The following is a 17108-nucleotide window of genomic DNA, read 5'->3' on the forward strand; positions in this document are numbered from 1 at the left end:
AACATTGATAAAGCTGTGGTTTTATTTATTTTCTGTAAGATTTTGGTTTATATATATATATATGACTGCCATACAATTTGCATACATCATATTACTTTTCTTTTAATTCGAGCTACGGAATCTTGAAATCTTTTAACTCGAGCTATGAAATGTATATAATTTCTATTTGTATACATATTGTTCATGAAATTTTGGGTTTTGTAAACAAAATAGAATCGTAATTAACCCAATCAAAGGCTATAAACATGATCATATCCAATCTTACATGATTACGTGGTTTATATTGGTGTGTGTTTATACTAAAACTTGGTTGCCAGATTATTGTTTATCGAAAAACATTTGGGATTTTGTGGGTTAAACAAAAAATTGATTGGTTTATATGTTTCATTGAGTCTTATATATATATATATATAGTCAATAAAGCGGCAACTTTATGGGACGCATAATCACTCAATGTTCCTAAGGATTATAATACAAAATTTATTCTTCCAAGCAGCCTCAGTTTGCTACATTCTAAAGAAATTTCAGGCAGTTTTGACATCCATGCTGTTGTTGGTGAGTATACACATGTTAGAGTTCCTGACTGCCCGAGTTCGGTTAGAACTTGAAGGGTGTTCGTTTTACATCTATGAAGGAAAGTAAGGATATGGATATCTATTAACATTGTCATTTCATCACAGCAGGTTTTTTATGTTTTTTATTTTTACTTTTAATTTGTTCCATAACAGCATTTTTTAATTTGTTACCCAAGAAATAAAAAAGCAAGAGGCGGATAAGGAACATAGTCATCCGACCATAAGCATTAGTGCATTATACAACGTTAAGTCCTTCTTTTCTTCTTCTTTTTTTGTTATTCTTGTGCTTTAATCCGTTTCGCCACTAATATATATTATATATAAAAAACAAATTTCTTTAAAACTTATACTTTTAGGTGCGCAATCATACACACTACTCAATAATTATTTTTATTTTTGCCATTTGGTTAATATCACTACTTACCTTTTTATATTAATGCTTAGGTTTTACTTATTTTTTCTTATTATTTGTTTTTTTTTTGTTTATTGATTAAAAACAAGACATGATATGAAGATTTTCGATGAGAAATAGGATTGGTATATCCTCTCGGTCCTAACGATTCATTTGATGCAAGAAAAAAAGCTCCCATAGCCCTGAATGTGACTGAAGACGTGGTGGCTATCATCCGTGATCATTAGTTATATTCTTTGTAAACTATTTTCTTTTTCTTCTTCTCTCATTTTTGTTTCTTTCCTATTTCTGTAAGAATAAATTATTTTAATTCATGAATCTACTACAATCTACTACTGATGAATGATGAGAAATATATATATATATATATATTTCTCTAGAGACGGTGAATATTAAACGAAGTTCTAAATTTCGAAGGATGAGATTAAAGTGACTAGGTTGATATACTCTTATATCAGTTTTGATTTTTGAACATCCAAGAAACGTAAGCAGGGACTTTAATTTTCTGGTGTAGCTGGAAAAGTTAACCAATTAGAAAAACCCTTGGAATCAAAGATACTCCTAATGTCAAACCAGATTATCTCAATCACATACTGTACCTTATTCAACCGATAAACCACTAAAATAAACAATTTACGCACAATATGAAGGTATGAAATCTTGTCTGGTTAGCTAGCTGAAAATGAAATTAAGATTTGGTGTGAACCAAACCGTCAACCCTGCTTATTTCTTCCATTAGGCTCAGCTGACACATTTAACAAGTTTAAAAGCTTTTACTAATCTTAGGTTGGTTACTTTTGGATTAAATTAATAAATTCTATGGTAACATTTTTTGGTTTAACGATAAGCAGCCATAAACACAATATATGATAAATCCAAAATACGATGCAGAGATTCAGGTTTTTTATACATAAGTCTAAACAAAGCTTATTCAAACTTCTTAGTGAGTAGTGTGACAAAGAGTAAAATGACGTAATTAATCTTCATAGAGTGAAACAACAAATTTAATAAAAAGACCCAAACAATATGATGATCCAGAGTCTTTAAAGTAGTCCAACGGGCCGTAAAGTTTTTCTTGTTTCCGGCCCAATAAAAACTATCATAATTGAAAATCAGTCTTACGCGCATCTAAAGCGAGTACCATTCACGGCTCGATTTTCTTACCTCAAAGGAGAAAACGATTTAGACGAACATCCAAACAATCCGAATACAATAAATAAAATCGATTGGGTTTTGACTGTGGCTGGCTGCTTTAAACCCTAAAACTCCGACCTTTTTCTTCTCCTCTGAGTAAGTAGTGTAACAACAATGGAAGAATCTCACATAGAAGATGCAGAAACCCAAAACAAACTCGAAGTTGCTCCTGCATTGATTTCAGTTCATCCATCTCAGAAATCTGTCGCTGTCGCTGTCGGGTCAGATCTTCGTGTATTCGATCTTATGTAAGCTCTCTCTCTTTCTCTCTCTCTCTCTCTCACGGCCTCTTTCAAATACGTTTTTAGTTTTGAAACGATAGAGTTTGCTTTTGACTTGAGAGGAGGAATGTTTAGTTTTTGACTTGACATGAGTGTGTTTAGTTTAACCGATGGCTTTTAATTGTTTTTATCGACAGAGAGAATTGTTCTGTTACTTTAGTGGATGAATCTGATGGGTCTTCTCATAAAGATTCCATTAGAGCTATTCGTTATGGTGCAACTGGTAAGCTTTTTGTGTCTGCCGGAGATGACAAGCTTGTTAAGATTTGGTCTACCGACTCTTGGAGGTGCCTAAATACTATGTAAGTTACCAACAATATTTAGAATTTTGATAAATTGAGATTCTTTTTCTTTTTTAGGTTTTCTGAATTCAAGAATTTTCAAAGCTCCAAGCTTTTTACTTCTATCTATGTAGCTTAAGTTGCCTAAACGTATTTACTCATAACAATGGCAGATGTTCTGAGAAGAGAGTTACTGCAGTTGCTATAAGTAGCGATGATTCACATGTTTGTTATGCCGATAAGTTTGGTGTTGTATGGGTGGTCGAGTTGGATGGGATCCTAGAGGGTAAAGTTTCACCTAGTAAGAAGGGTGCGCAGCTGCTTTCCCACTACTGTAGTATTATTACTAGCCTGGTAAGATAAAATTTTCTATAAACACGCTTTCTTCTATGGTCTCTCTCGGCTCTTGTTGCATTAGGAAAGAGCTCAAGTTTTAACCGACTATGTCACTCATTCTCATCTGTTCTTGTTCTTGTTTGTAGGAGTTTTCCCCGAATGGTCAATATATTCTTAGTGCAGACCGGGACTTTAAGATAAGGGTAAACCTAGTCTAATGCACAACCTCACGCCTTTTTTTTGCTCGGATTGGTCTTATAGTGATTATGGTTTCCATCACAGGTGACTGTTTTCCCCAAGAAGCCTTTAGAAGGGGCACATGAAATACAGAGTTTTTGTCTTGGACATACAGAGTAAGTGAGCATTAATAGTTTCATAGTTGTTTAAGAAAGAAAAGATTGTAACCACTAACCACGACTGATTACTGAACTACTACTTTAAACATTGTCTTCAATTCTCGAAAGGTTCATCACCTGCACAGCATTTGTCAGCACTCCAGAGGTTACTCAGGGATACCTCATGTCTGGAAGTGGAGATTCAACTGTAAGTGATCTTAAAGTCTCCCCCTCCAATTCGTACGACCAGTGAGTGATGCTTGACTCCTTTCTAATGTTGTTAATTTCAGGTTCGACTGTGGGATATTACATCTGGGTCTCTTCTTGACACATGTGAAGTTAGTACAGTGGTATAAATTTCTATCCTCATCCGCTTATTGATCTTTATTTATCTGGTTATGTTATTTTCTTGATGTTCATCAGAATAATCGATTTCTGTTTGTGCGTATTGAAGGCAGGACATGTAGAGTCCAATGAAAGTGAGTCGCCAACCCAAGTCACAGTTACGGACATATGCACTATCCCAAATTCTTCTCTTGCAGCAGTAACAGTTCAAAGGCAAGTCTAATACTTTAGCCCACATACGTTTCTTTTAAATCAGATGTTTGATTGCCCTTTTTAATATCAAATGCAGTTTTCAAGGAATTTTTTTGTTAAGCTGTGATATGGCAGCACATTCTCTCTCTGTCACAAAGGTATCACTCTTGTTAGCAAATCCTGTAAAATCAGCAAAAACTATAAAATTTAACCGGGTAAATGATCTCTTAGGTGATTAATATACCTGGGGAAAGTTTCATCCCCACAAGTATCTCTGTAAGTGCGGCTACAAGATTACTATGGATGGTATCAGGAGCCTCAAACCTGCCTGGTTCAAACCATCCTGGTTTTTCAAGGGTTCAGGTCATCTCGTGCATTGAGACCGAATCATCTTCAATCCTTGGAGACGAGCATATTCCAGGAGGGACCAAACTGTTGGAGCAATTGCAAGGTAAAGTTCCAATAGAAGAGAGTGTAATGAGTGCTGCGGCAGAAGCTGTGAGAGCAGCAATGTCCAGCCTTTTGATGAAGAAGCAATACTCTGACGAGAAGAGAGAGTTCAGAAAAAGAACCAGAAACGATAAGAAAACCACACAATAATTGCATTTTGCCAAATTTGTTTTTTCTTTCTGTCTTTCTGACTCTCTCAATGTATCTTTTGATCATTATGTAACCGTTATAATTTCTATGTTACCAATACAAAACTGTTATTTACTTTTATTTGTTTTACAGTTATAAACAGCTTATCACCATATGTACCACGAAATCAAATCCATATATCACCAAGTATTACTTTAAAATCCAAAAAGGTCGATCCATGTCATCGACATGCGGCAAGACAAGTGTGAAGTTAACATCCACGTGTTAAGTAGACATCTAACTAAATATATGATTCGTTTTACTTTCAAGATCCAAGAACGAAACTGAAGATCCGAAGAGGAAGCCTCGAATTGAAAAAAACACAATAACAAACAAAGCAATGGCACAGCATCAGCATTCTCCTCAAAGGCCAAGAGATGAGGAAAACACACGGCCACATGATCAATACGGCGACGTTTTCAACGTCTCCGGCGATGACGTGGCGAGAAAGCAAGGCGTTGGTTTCCCTCAACCCGATCCAACGGTTGCGAAGATGCGATCCGTAGACACGGTTACGATTGGGGAGGCTTTGGAGGCTACGGCTTTGTCGCTTGGAGATAAACCTGTCGACCGTAAAGACGCAGCTGCGATACAAGCGGCTGAAACTAGAGCCTCAGGTGAGTTTAAGACTCGGCCCGGTGGTCTTGCCGCAGCGGCTCAGGCGGCTGCTGCTGCTAACGAACAGACGGTGTCGGAGGAAGACAAAGTGACGATAGAAGACATTCTCACAGTAATTAATGATCACATTTTAATATTACATTTTTGAAGTTTTACTCTATTTCATATATAAAAACATGACTTATAGGGGAGAAATTGTTGGATTTCATTGTAAAGTGTAAATTGGTGCATTCGAATTGTTTGGTTGTGTAGGATGCGGCGGAGAGGCTTCCAGGAGACAAGGTGGTGACAAGTGAAGATGCTGACGCGGTGGTTGGAGCGGAACTTAGAAGCAGTTCAGAGATGAAGACAACTCCTGGTGGTGTGGCAGATTCCATGTCGGCTGGGGCAAGGCTTAATCAACACCTCTAACTCAGTTTCGCTTCCTTTGGTAATCTCTTGGGTCACTAATGAAAGACTACGAAGTTGTACATGAAGGAATAAAAGAGATTTTTTTATCTATCAAGTGGCTCATTTATAATGCTTATAGAAACTCTCTACTCTTGGTTGCAAGAATTGTACTTGGTGATCTTTGACGGACCATTTGTAAACCCGATGATTAGTGGTTGTTGTCCCAACTGTAACGGATCTTTAATGATTAGAGAAGTTCACCTACGATGATATGGTATCACTCGATAGGTATTTCTTTTTAGTATAGCATTGTGTAAAAATGCGAATAAAAATCTTACAAGTCATAAGATTGTTTCCCAGTGAATTTAACCTCAATGGGACTAACATTTTTACCGATGGATCTCATGTTTTGTCCAACACCTTCTCTTCCTGGATTCGCTTTCTCTGGATAAACTCCATCTTTCGGGTGAAGATACTGAACCTCTCCGTTAGGGAACACTCTGTAAAACTGGTACTTGATCTTGTACTTTGACCTCAACCTCGTACCTAAAGCTAAACACTGTTCTTTTCTCGCTAGTTTCAACAGATTTGGTCCTTCTCTCATTATCGCAGCTCCCCCTGTTGGCATCTCAAAGATTTGTTCTTTCGGTGAGGTCCATGTGATGACGTAGAATTCTTCTACTTGTGCTTTACGTAGGAGACCTCCTGTGCTTCCGGCGAAGATTGGTGATGGTGTGTTTGGATCTAGCTGCGGGGGTGTGAATCCAACCGGAGCTTCTTCTTTCACCGCAGCGGCCGGGGCAGCAGAGGAGGAATCTGTTTTCTCGGCGCGTATGGCGGTTTTGGTGAAAGAGAGAGACTTGGGACGGTGGCTTGTTGAGAAGAGGTGGAGTTTCTTGACGACGGAAGCAGTGGTTGTTATGGTGGGGCTGAAGATTCCGGCGGCTTGAGTTGCCATAATATCTTTCTTTTCCGTTCTCTTCCTTTGTGAAGTTAATGAATCGAGAAGAAATGGCTTAATAGAATCTGACAACGAGAGAGTTGATGAGAATCGAACATTTTTGGATAAGGTGATCATATCATTTGGACCAATAAGGTTCCAAGATTCGACTCTCCTCTTACCCTTCCTAGATCTTTAACCGATGTCGTTATGTAAGTTTTGATATGTTTCCTACATGCCACGCAAGACTAGAATCAGGTCAACGTTTTAACTTAATACAATAGACGACGAGATAATACAGAGTCAATGTTTTGACAAAACAAAACACAACAAAGCAGAAAACACTCTGAGACTAGCTTTCGCTCTGAGAAGGCATAAGCCGGAGTCTCTCCTCCGAGACTCGTTCACGATCACCACCAAAGAATCTCTCTTCGGCGAGTAAGGATTGTAAGTCGCTTCCGTTGGCTAAGCTATTGAACTCAACGGCTTTAGAAGGCATCGTTGGGTAACGTCTTTGACAGAAAGTCATCAGTCTTTTAACTGACTGAAGATACTTGCGAGTGGTTTCATCATTCATGATGTGTGCAACACTGTTGGTGAAAATCTTCTCTCGTGCTGAACGTTCATGAATACCAACCATAGTCACTCCAATGGGCCATGGCGCGTTCCCGATAGCTAGTTTGATGTAGTGGTCCATTGCAGCGAGATAGTCTCGCTTTATGCAGTGGTTAACCATCACCATTAACGCTTGACGAATGTCACCTGGTAAACCCTGCATTTTTGAAGACCATAATTAGCATGATCAAGTTCAGGAGACCTCATAAGTAGAAGTATATATTATCAACATTATAAGACAGAAAGAGAGAAACATATTTTGCACCCAACATTCAAGCCTATTTCTCTTCACCTAAATGAAGATAACAGATGCCTCAATGGCCAATTCAAGGTGCATATAGAGTTACTAAAGAAACAGATTCCTACTTGCTATTCTATGTTCTAAATGTCTACCTAGCAATAGAATATTGGAAACTCCTTCTTGTCATAACATCTGAAATAAAAAGTACCCAAACTAATGGAACCAAGTCGTCGTGCATTTATCTTCTTACCAATACTAAGTTTGATCAAGATAGTTCTGTAAGTTTATAACTGAGATAGTTGACTTCTAAACAGAGAGAACTTCCCTAACAATTTCCTTACCAGTTTAGACAGCAAAATGATTAACACGTAAACAACAATGGGAAAAAAGCAAAGCAAGAATCTTTACCTTCTTCCTGCATAAGTTGAAGAGAGGAGTAAGATACCTAGCACACTGCTTAAAAGTGGCTACCATCTTTTTCCCTGTAGCAGTTCTCCTCTCAGTGTTCTCCATGGCATCAAGCTCCTGTTTCCATTCAATCAACAGCTTCTTGTAAAACACAAGGATCTTATCCTCATCGCACAAATCCTCAAAGTTAGCTTTCAAACGCTCCATATCCTTATCAGCATCAACATCACTCGATTCACCACCACTAAGATCATCTTCCCTCGTTTCACCTCTGTCACCTTGGTCTCTACCTCTCTCATCTCTACTCTTCCTCTTCCTACCTCCCATGATACCACTCTTCTGCCTCTTCTTAAGCTCTGCGATGTCACGCAAGAAATCATTCGTCTGCCCTTCGTTCATATCGCTATCAACCTCGAACAATCCTTCCTTCAACACGTAGTTGAGTCGATCGAGCCGCGCTTGATCATCTTCTCCGAAGAGAGTCATCGGCTGCTTAAGGAATCTCAAACGACGAATCACTTCCTGTCTCGGGAGATTTAGGTTTTCGATGTTTCGCTCGTTGGTTAGGGATTTGGAATCGGCGTTAGCAGCAGCAGCGTCTGATAAGGAAGACGCAGACGCAGTAGCGTTAGAATAACCAGGAGCAGATGAAGCACCGGATAGTTTACCATCTCCACCGGCGGCTCTTCGCTGCGCTTTAATCTCGTTCTCGCGTCGTTCTTCCTCTCGAAGCTTCTGGATTTTCTTCTGCTCGATCTCAGATCGTTTGAAGAACTTCTTGCCACCAGATTCCTCATTTAGCTTCTTACGTTTCTTCTCAATCTCTTCCCTGAGCAGATCCATCACAAAGGTTTCTTCTTAAATCGCCGCCGAGAGGATTTGATTCTATCTAAGATGGTCGCCGACGACGGGAGGTAATGAATTTTGCTCTAATACAGATTTATGTTATATTAGAGAGACAAATTTGTTACTGGGCCTGACATTTTGTTTTGTTGATGGGTTTTAATTTTTTTTTTGTGTGAAATTGTATATGTAAATTAAAACAAAACAAATTTGTTACTGGGCCTTTGTTTTGTTTATGGGCTTTTTTTTTTTTTTTGAGTGAAATTATGTATGTAAATAAAAACAAAACAAATTTGTTACTGGGCTGATATTTTTTTTTGTTTATGGGCTTTAATTTTTTTTTTGTGAAATTGTGTATGGAAATAAAAACAAACACAAACACAAATGTTTTAATTATTTTTTTCAAAAAAATCACATAAGTTTAATTTTCCACAAATACTACAAACACAATAATTGTTTTTAAGGATGTAGAATTTATTTTGTTAGGTTTTGGGCTGACAATTTTAAATTTAAGGTATAATTTTAAGGGGTAGGGTTAGTGTTTATGATTTAATGGTTAGTTTCTAATATTAATCTACACTTTGATATTAATCTTAAAATACCATGCTTTTTAAAAATAACATAAATACAAGAAAATGATTTTTAAGGTTGTAGAATTTTATTTATTTATACTAGATGATACACAAAACCAAGATAGTACATTAAACTCAGTTGGTACACCAAATCTTGACGATCTTTAGTTTGGGGTTCTTCAAATGTTGGGGGCAAAGCTCATATCCAACAAATATGATATGGAGATGTTTTTTTTACGAATAGAGTGGGTTGCAGTCTGATTTGCCATTGCCCATTTATCAAATTCGCTTTCTAATTATTCTCGTCGAAAAATAAAATAAAAGCATGTAATTTGTAGTTCAATTCTTTTTCTCAACGGTGAAAAAGATACATTTCCGTTTATAGGGTCAAAGAAAGAAAAAGAAAAAAAAAATAGAGACTTTGACGTTGTAATAATGCACCACTAATGCTTATAGTCGGATGACTAATTTCTACACACAATAATGTCTTTTCAACCCACTTAGAGAGAAAATAAAAGTACATGTGTACACAAGTGGAAATTAAGAAGGTATAATGTGCAACACGGAAACAATTAACCAAGTCATCATCAAACATAAGCAAAAGAACAAGTCTAAACCACCTCTAAGTTGATTCCAGCCTATGTTTTCTCTCATTTTACAAGGTTTTTCTGGTTTGTTTAACTGCTTATTTTTACCCCACGATCATGTATGTGCACAAGGCCGATTCATACAAACTGTAGGCCCACTAAAACGAAGCCCATTATCAACCATATATTTAACGCGGACGCCACCCCCGTCGTTGGTACTTTATCCTCTTCGATCAAAAAAAATTTCGAAACGCTAGCAAATATCGAGATCCAACAGCTCTGCTCATCTCTTAGGTAAAAATTCTCGCCCCGATCTAACTTATTCTTAGAGAGAGTTTACACTTTTAAGAGTTGGAGAACATTATCACATAGCCCACACAACTATATCTATCTGAAAGTTATATTTGCGATCGAAACGGTGAAGATTTGTAATTTTAAAGTCTTCTTCTTCTCTCTCTACTTTTATCTGATTTTGATTTCCCAATTTTAAAGATTTTCCCAAATTTTAATATTTGGGTTTCTTCGTTAGGTTTTTAAGAAAGTCGTCTGGAATGATGAAGAAGGCGACGCAGGAGGAAGCTGTGGCGGAAACAGCGGTGTTTTGGGACATCAAGACGTGTCCCCTGAATATGATGCTCGTCTGGTCGCTCCCTGCATTATACTGTATTTGAAGAATTTAGGCTACTCTGGTCCTCTCACCATCATTGCCATTGGCTTACTAGCAGAGGTCTCTGAAGAAGTCCTGCAAGCGGTCTATTCCACTGGAATCGTTCTTAACAACGTCCCCTTGGGTTAGTTATCTTCTCTTCCTAAAGATTTTATTCTCTTTCCTTGACGATGAATAGAGAGAGTCTTAAGCTTTTAAGTTTTTTGGGAACTATGTATGAGTGGACCAATAGTTATCCACCTCCAGCTAATTTGATGCTCATATCCTCCCATCCGTCTATCTTCCCTCATGTCCTTAGAAAGCCTCTTTATTCTGGATACAATATTTTTGAGCTGTGTCCATATGATTCTCCTAATCCTGAATCCCTCTGGAAAGACTTCCTTCTGAAAGGTGCAGTACTGTGTGTTTGTCCTTTCTCTCACTCTGTGCTTGTATTATTTACAAGCAAATCTCTTGTTCAACCTATAGCTACTTTATTTTTTCTCCCCCACAGATTCAAGCGCACTGAAGGAGGATATGTGTCATGGAACGTGTGAAACACCCTCCTGGCTTTGCTCAGTATGCTATGATTATTTCTGCGAAGGATTTGAAGATTTCACCACCCATGTCTCCAGTGAAGAACATGAACTGATGGTAATTAAGCACATCCTAGTCATACCAAACAGATTTCTCGTATCAAAACGTTTTCTAGCACTTTCTTTAGTTTTTGTTTGCCCAATTTTTAACCAATATTAGTTATCTTGAACTATGAAGGCTATCTGGGTGGACAACCACGCTGTCGCTGCAACATCGGTCTTTTGGGACATCAAGAATTGTCCTGTTCCTGCTGGCTGTGATCCTCGTCGGGTCGGTCCGACTATCAGACAGTATTTGGCGGACTTAGGCTACTCTGGTCCTATCACCATCAATGCCTTTGGCCTACTAACTGACATCCCTGATGATGTCCTGCGAGCGGTCTCTTCCTCTGGAATCGTTCTTAATCACGTCTCCTACGGTTAATATCTCCTCATCCTTTTGCCTTCCTACAGTAATGTCTTGATGAATATACAGTCGACGTACTCAAGTCTTTTGTTTCTCAAACAGAATCCAATGACACAATGCACGTTATGTATCTGTGGGCCTTTGGCAATAAACCTACATCTAATATGATGGTCATATGCCCCTATTCAACATTCTTAGGCGATATTATTACCGGTCTACAAGATTTTGGATACAACATTATTCAGCCGTTTCCATGTCATGCTCCTTATTCAGAGTCCCTCTGGAAAAGATTTATTCTAGAAGGTGTGTGTTTGTCTCCTCTCACTATGTTATTGTAATATCCAGCATATATCTCTGTTGCTGAATTAGCTACTTTTTTTTTTCCCCCACAGATTCAAGGGAATTTGAGGAGGATAAGTGCAGTGAAACGGGTGAACATGCCGCTTGGGTTTGCTCAGTATGCGACGATATTTCTGGCCAAGGCTTTGAAAATTTCATTAAGCATCTTAAAACTCGAGAACATGAACTGGAGGTACTTAAGAATTCCATTCTAACCAGATGACTTACTTGTTGTATTAATTTATTTTGTCATTGTCAAACTGTTTTTGAGTCTAACAAGCTCTTGCCACAAGTAGTTTCTTTTCTCAATTGTAGTATACAAACCTAAATTTGACCCCATGTTATTTTTTCCGACTGGATGCATGTGCATATGATTTTCAAGCAGATGTCTGGGGAAGACGAGGATGACGAGGATGACGAGGATGACGAGGATGACGAGGATGCAGTTGAATCCGCAGATGAGGCTCCCCTTGATTCTCTTTCGGGTTATGCTTCCACCATGGTGAGTGAGGAATCAATCACACTGCTTGAAAACATCTTACCGTAAGTAGTTTCCTTTTTTTTTGTTTGCCTAAATTTGACCCTGTGTGGATTTGGTTTTTAGGACAAGACATCTTTGCATGCTGGGCATAATATCAACCATGTTGGGAAAAACATGGTTGTAGCCGGAGCTGTGGTCCCTTGCTTATCTGTACAAGAAGCAACGGAAGGCAAGTGTTGATATCTGAAAACGTGAAGATTTCTAGTCTTTCGAATTTTTGGGTTTAATTGTTGATAACTAATAATGACATTGACACATTGTAGGAAAAAAATTACAAGCAAACTGAGGACAAACGGAAGACGTGAAGAAGAATAAAACATGATTTGTTCTACTCCTAGCGGCAAATTAGCTAACTACTGTAATAATAATTATGCTTATTTAAAATTCTCGTTTTATTGATTAATATATATGGAGATCCGATATTGTTAACCAGAGTATTTTTCAAATGATCAATAATTTGACATCGATAAGTAGAACAGTAAAGTTTTGAATGTTTGATAGTATTGCCGGCAATACTAGAGCTCCTCCCACAATAACAGGAAAATAAATTAAACAACAGAGATTTGGTTTGCTGATCACTTTTGTCTTGTTGAAGCTGTGTAAAATAAAATGTAAATGAAATTTCATATCTGTGCATAAACACAAGATGACTTGTCTCGCTCTGTACAAGCGGTGTCATGGATAACTCATTGTATCTCTCGATTGTTTCGATCTCATTGTCCCAACACGTAGCTCGGTTTACAGGCCCCGATTTTCTCTAACCAAAGATTTCTTCTAAGAAAAAGGTACTCGCTGTTTAACATATTCCTTGTCAAATCTTGCCAATTTTTACGCCAATGTTCAGTTGATTCCGTAACTGATGCTTCTTTCTTTGAAACTATACCAATGATTTCAGACATTACCTTTAAGTCAGTCTCGGATTTGTGTTGTACGGAATGTGCAAGAGACGATATCAGTAAGGCACTGCCTAGAAGAGGAAAGGTAGCAAGGAACTCACTTGGAGCCCCCATTCTTGGATTTGATACTGCAGATGATGATAGATTGGATCTCAAAAAAGTATCTGGAAAAGGATCAGAGGCTAATAATGAACACGATATTCCCGAAATTAAAGTGGTTTCTATTCACAGTATGATTCCTTATGATGAGTTCTCTAGAGACAGGAAGTTTCTGAAACTTGAAGCTGAGGCTAAGGATGTTCTTGGTTCATTGTTGGCTAAGTTGCATGTACAGGTCAAATTGATTACCTCCAAACGCGGTGTTCTGCAGCCGACGGAAGAGATTTATGTGAAGTTAGCAAAGGCATTCCTGGAAAGTGGAAAGATGAAAGAGTTAGCAGAGTTTCTGTTAAAGGCAGAACATGAAGACTCCCCTGTTTCTAGTGATAACTCGATGCTGGTGAATGTTATCAACGCTTGTATTTCCCTAGGAATGTTGGATCAGGCGCATGATCTACTCGATGAGATGCGTATGGCTGGGGCAAGAACCGGTTCTTCGGTTTATTCTTTGCTCCTCAAAGCGTACTGCAAAACAAACCGAACTAGAGAAGTGACATCACTCCTTAGAGATGCTCAAAAGGCAGGGATTCAATTAGACTCAAGCTGTTATGAAGCTTTAATCCAGTCTCAAGTGATTCAGAACGATACTCATGGAGCTCTCAATGTGTTCAAGGAAATGAAAGAGGCGAAGATACCGAGAGGCGGCAATCAGCAGTTCGAGAAGCTCTTAAAGGGATGTGAAGGAAACGCAGAGGCGGGACTTATGTCGAAACTCTTGAGAGAAATCAGAGAAGGGCAGAGTTTGGATGCTGGTGTTCATGATTGGAACAATGTGATCCATTTGATGCAAGATGCAGAGAAGGCGTTAACGAGGATGAGAACTCTTGTTCATTCGCCAAATTCTCAAACTTTTCATTCTATGGTCACAGGGTATGCAGCCATAGGGAGCAAATACACAGAGGTCACTGAACTATGGGGAGAAATGAAGTCCATAGCCGCAGCTACTTCATTGATGAGGTTTGATCAAGAGTTGCTCGATGCGGTGCTCTACACGTTTGTTAGAGGCGGATTTTTCTCGCGGGCTAATGAAGTTGTGGAGATGATGGAGAAAAAGAATATGTTTGTTGATAAGTACAAGTATCGGATGCTCTTCTTGAAGTATCACAAGACTGCTTATAAAGGCAAAGCTCCAAAAGTTCAGAGTGAGTCTCAGCTCAAGAAGAGAGAAGCTGGTTTAGTATTCAATAAATGGCTCGGGCTATCTTGATTATGAATGTAAACACCATTTTGTATATTTATAACTTACCGTCATCTACAGCTTCAAAGATCTATACAGAGACAGCTTAAACATTGATAAAGCTTTGGATTTATTTATCTTTTGTAAGATTTTGGTTTATATACATACACACCCAAACGCTTATCAGTTCAGGCTTCCCGTAAGCCAGTGGGAGAGTTTCATCAATCGCAAATCATGTTATTTATCCTGCAAAGATTGTGAAACTGGTGGAGTTGGTTGAAATTCTGAAAGGATAATATGAATGTGTAACGGAGAAAAAAGTTAGTACAGTACTAAGGTACAGACAACCTTTGATCCTGAATAGAGCACTACCATCTGAAACCTGTTGGCCTGCTATAACTTTGAGGCCATGTATGCTTCCAGAGGATGGGGCTTTCACAACGTGCTGAACCACCAAGTAGGACAAGAATAAAACGATAATTACTTTACTGTTTCTTATATTTATGGTATATGGTTGCGGGGTATATGAAGAGGTTTGTATACTAACCTCCATCTTCATTGCCTCCAGGACTAATACAGGTTGACCTTGATCTACTTTAGCTTCGTTTTCCACAAGGACCTTGACAACTAATCCGGCCATGGGGGCCACAATGGTTCCTGGAGGGTGTGATGATGTTTCGGAGCTGGTTCTGTGTTTAACACCTTCTTCATCTTCAGAGAATTTGATTCCTACCTTCTGCTTGAATTGATGGTGTTCTGAACCATGCCATATATGGATGTGTTTATAACCCTCCTATTACCAAAACACATCGTAAGCAGAAATTACGAGAGAGACGGAAAGGGCATGAGATAAAGCTGTGGCTCTATGAGGAGTTGGTTGAACATGATGCTAATGAATAATGATTTACCTTCAAGTATGTGGCTAGACTAACGTTCATGCTCAATCCGGCAGCTTCAACTCTAAAATCACACTTTCCTGCTCGAGTTACCCGGACTTCTAAACTTGGAGAATCATTGCCTTCCTGTCTCGTGGAATGTTGTCAAACCATCAGAATCCCAACTATAGATTAGGACTCATAAATTTAATGTATATAAGACAGCAATGGGGTTCAGCGTTATCTTTTACAAAAAGAATTTAAAAGTGAGTTAAAAACCTGAATGAGATAGCTTCCATCTGGTTGACATATTACACCGAGTGATATTAGGTTAGAACCAGTTCCGTCGTACTCATTATTCCACTCTAGCTCAATGGTTTGTTTGGCTTCATGATGGACCCTAAAAGGAGGATGAGAATACCATATCGATGGAAGTTTCCCTGGATGAGTTTACACACAATAAATTAAATCATGCTCGGGAATCATGTAACTGGTGAAGAAGAAACTAGACTCATGTGAACTGACCATGATTACTTTCATTCCAAGCAGAATGCTCGATTGCGGAGACACAAGCAGCCACCAATGCTGCACTATGCTTAACTGCTTTGTCTGCCACTTCTGCTGCAGCTGGATTACTTTCATCCGCAAACAGATCACTTCCATGGTGCTCATTAAAATGAGTTTCTACATTTCCCACTGCAAACTCCTTATGACTAGCAAGTTTTTGAAGGAAATTAATGTTTGTAGGTACACCTGCTACCTGCCAACAAAGATACCATTTAATTGCTGAACTATTGTGGTAGCTAAGAAGCGATGTGCAAGATAAAGAGTCTCTTAAAAAAAATGGAACCATAAGGCGTTGACAAATTATAGTTGTGCTGAAGTATAACTTGCCACTGCAGAGAGCACCAAAATATTTTTACGGGGTCTAAGGGAATGTACCTGAAAGTTAGACAAGCAATCCTTCAGTTTCACTAAAGCTTCGCCACGATTACCTCCCCAGACAACAAGCTTTGCAATCATAGGATCATAGTGCATGCTAACAGTGTCTCCTTGCTCAACTCCAGTTTCAACCCAAACTTTTAAGAGGCAAATTCCAAGATGAAAGAAGTTAACAAAAGGACAAAAACATGGTCAGGTTAGAAGTAATTGTTTGCTATCCATTGTTTTGGGTTCATGGTTTTTCCTTTTGGTTAACCATAACAGAAATCTAAAACAGAACCAACAAAAATATCCTTTGCAACAAAAACGAACAAACTACATTTTAATGGTCGGTCTCTATGGGCCGAAAGTCCAAGACATAACCAAAATATAGTAGTTTTACACTTAAGAACTCTCTTGTCTTTTATACAGTTAGGGCATCTGGGCCGAAAGTCCAAGACATAACCAAAATATAGTAGTTTTACACTTAAGAACTCTCTTGTCTTTTATACAGTTAGGGCATCTGCATTAAGACAAGTGTTTTGGATGTTCTTAGAATAAAAATATTATTAAAATAATATAAGATTATTAGTTTAAATATTTTATTTAAAAAGTTATTGGGAGAATATGTTTAAGATCATAAGATTTAATAATATAATAATCTAAAACATATTACAATTTTAAAAACTTTAGAAAATAATATTTAAATTGCAAACTTAAAAAACTTATACTAAAATTCAAAATACAA

At 38.1% G+C, this 17108-nt stretch overlaps 6 protein-coding genes and 1 pseudogene across 8 annotated transcripts; 4 read left to right on the forward strand and 3 right to left on the reverse strand.

Moving 5' to 3' along the window:
• Window positions 1–2126: 2126 nt before the first annotated feature.
• LOC104760357 (uncharacterized) lies at window positions 2127–4665 on the forward strand. The gene is made up of 10 exons (XM_010483270.3): window positions 2127–2429; window positions 2600–2764; window positions 2917–3097; window positions 3226–3282; window positions 3362–3432; window positions 3544–3622; window positions 3705–3764; window positions 3869–3972; window positions 4049–4109; window positions 4183–4665. Exons 1-10 carry the CDS (start codon window positions 2296–2298, stop codon window positions 4549–4551), a joined length of 1281 nt encoding a protein of 426 aa, XP_010481572.1. The 5' UTR covers window positions 2127–2295; the 3' UTR covers window positions 4552–4665.
• A 191-nt stretch (window positions 4666–4856) lies between these two features.
• Window positions 4857–6587, forward strand: LOC104760365 (late embryogenesis abundant protein 3-like). Its single transcript, XM_010483281.3, has 2 exons — window positions 4857–5320; window positions 5461–6587. Exons 1-2 carry the CDS (start codon window positions 4931–4933, stop codon window positions 5617–5619), a joined length of 549 nt encoding a protein of 182 aa, XP_010481583.1. The 5' UTR covers window positions 4857–4930; the 3' UTR covers window positions 5620–6587.
• On the reverse strand, window positions 5846–6556 carry LOC104760379 (photosystem I reaction center subunit II-2, chloroplastic). The gene has a single exon (XM_010483300.3). The coding sequence runs from the start codon at window positions 6554–6556 to the stop codon at window positions 5933–5935; it is 624 nt and encodes a 207-aa protein (XP_010481602.3). The 3' UTR covers window positions 5846–5932.
• LOC104760388 (uncharacterized) lies at window positions 5846–8773 on the reverse strand. 2 transcript variants are annotated; one of them, XR_015594759.1, is made up of 3 exons: window positions 7803–8773; window positions 6721–7310; window positions 5846–6624 (listed from the first exon to the last, which is right to left on the reverse strand). XR_015594759.1 is itself a non-coding variant. In XM_010483311.3 (2 exons), the coding sequence occupies exons 1-2, from the start codon at window positions 8643–8645 to the stop codon at window positions 6891–6893; spliced, it is 1263 nt and encodes a 420-aa protein (XP_010481613.1). In that variant the 5' UTR covers window positions 8646–8773; the 3' UTR covers window positions 5846–6890. The 2 variants fall into 2 exon arrangements, 1 of the variants encoding a protein (XP_010481613.1); XM_010483311.3 differs by having other exon boundaries at window positions 5846–7310.
• A 1329-nt stretch (window positions 8774–10102) lies between these two features.
• LOC104760398 (uncharacterized) lies at window positions 10103–12761 on the forward strand. The gene is made up of 10 exons (XM_087497460.1): window positions 10103–10222; window positions 10334–10591; window positions 10675–10861; window positions 10965–11104; window positions 11225–11465; window positions 11555–11755; window positions 11845–11984; window positions 12177–12293; window positions 12396–12501; window positions 12596–12761. Exons 3-10 carry the CDS (start codon window positions 10684–10686, stop codon window positions 12616–12618), a joined length of 1146 nt encoding a protein of 381 aa, XP_087353586.1. The 5' UTR covers window positions 10103–10222; window positions 10334–10591; window positions 10675–10683; the 3' UTR covers window positions 12619–12761.
• A 362-nt stretch (window positions 12762–13123) lies between these two features.
• On the forward strand, window positions 13124–14677 carry LOC104760407 (pentatricopeptide repeat-containing protein At1g03100, mitochondrial pseudogene; annotated as a pseudogene). Its single transcript, XR_015588114.1, has one exon. The product of XR_015588114.1 is annotated as a pentatricopeptide repeat-containing protein At1g03100, mitochondrial pseudogene (transcript).
• On the reverse strand, window positions 14671–16596 carry LOC104778539 (methylcrotonoyl-CoA carboxylase subunit alpha, mitochondrial-like). Its single transcript, XM_019242863.2, has 7 exons — window positions 16382–16596; window positions 15965–16199; window positions 15719–15879; window positions 15473–15586; window positions 15112–15357; window positions 14913–15009; window positions 14671–14810 (listed from the first exon to the last, which is right to left on the reverse strand). Exons 1-7 carry the CDS (start codon window positions 16475–16477, stop codon window positions 14806–14808), a joined length of 954 nt encoding a protein of 317 aa, XP_019098408.2. The 5' UTR covers window positions 16478–16596; the 3' UTR covers window positions 14671–14805.
• Window positions 16597–17108: the final 512 nt, after the last annotated feature.

The sequence above is a fragment of the Camelina sativa genome, chromosome 3 (assembly GCF_030686135.1).
Source record: "Camelina sativa cultivar CO46 ecotype springtype chromosome 3, ASM3068613v1".
NCBI classification, from domain to species: domain Eukaryota; kingdom Viridiplantae; phylum Streptophyta; class Magnoliopsida; order Brassicales; family Brassicaceae; genus Camelina; species Camelina sativa.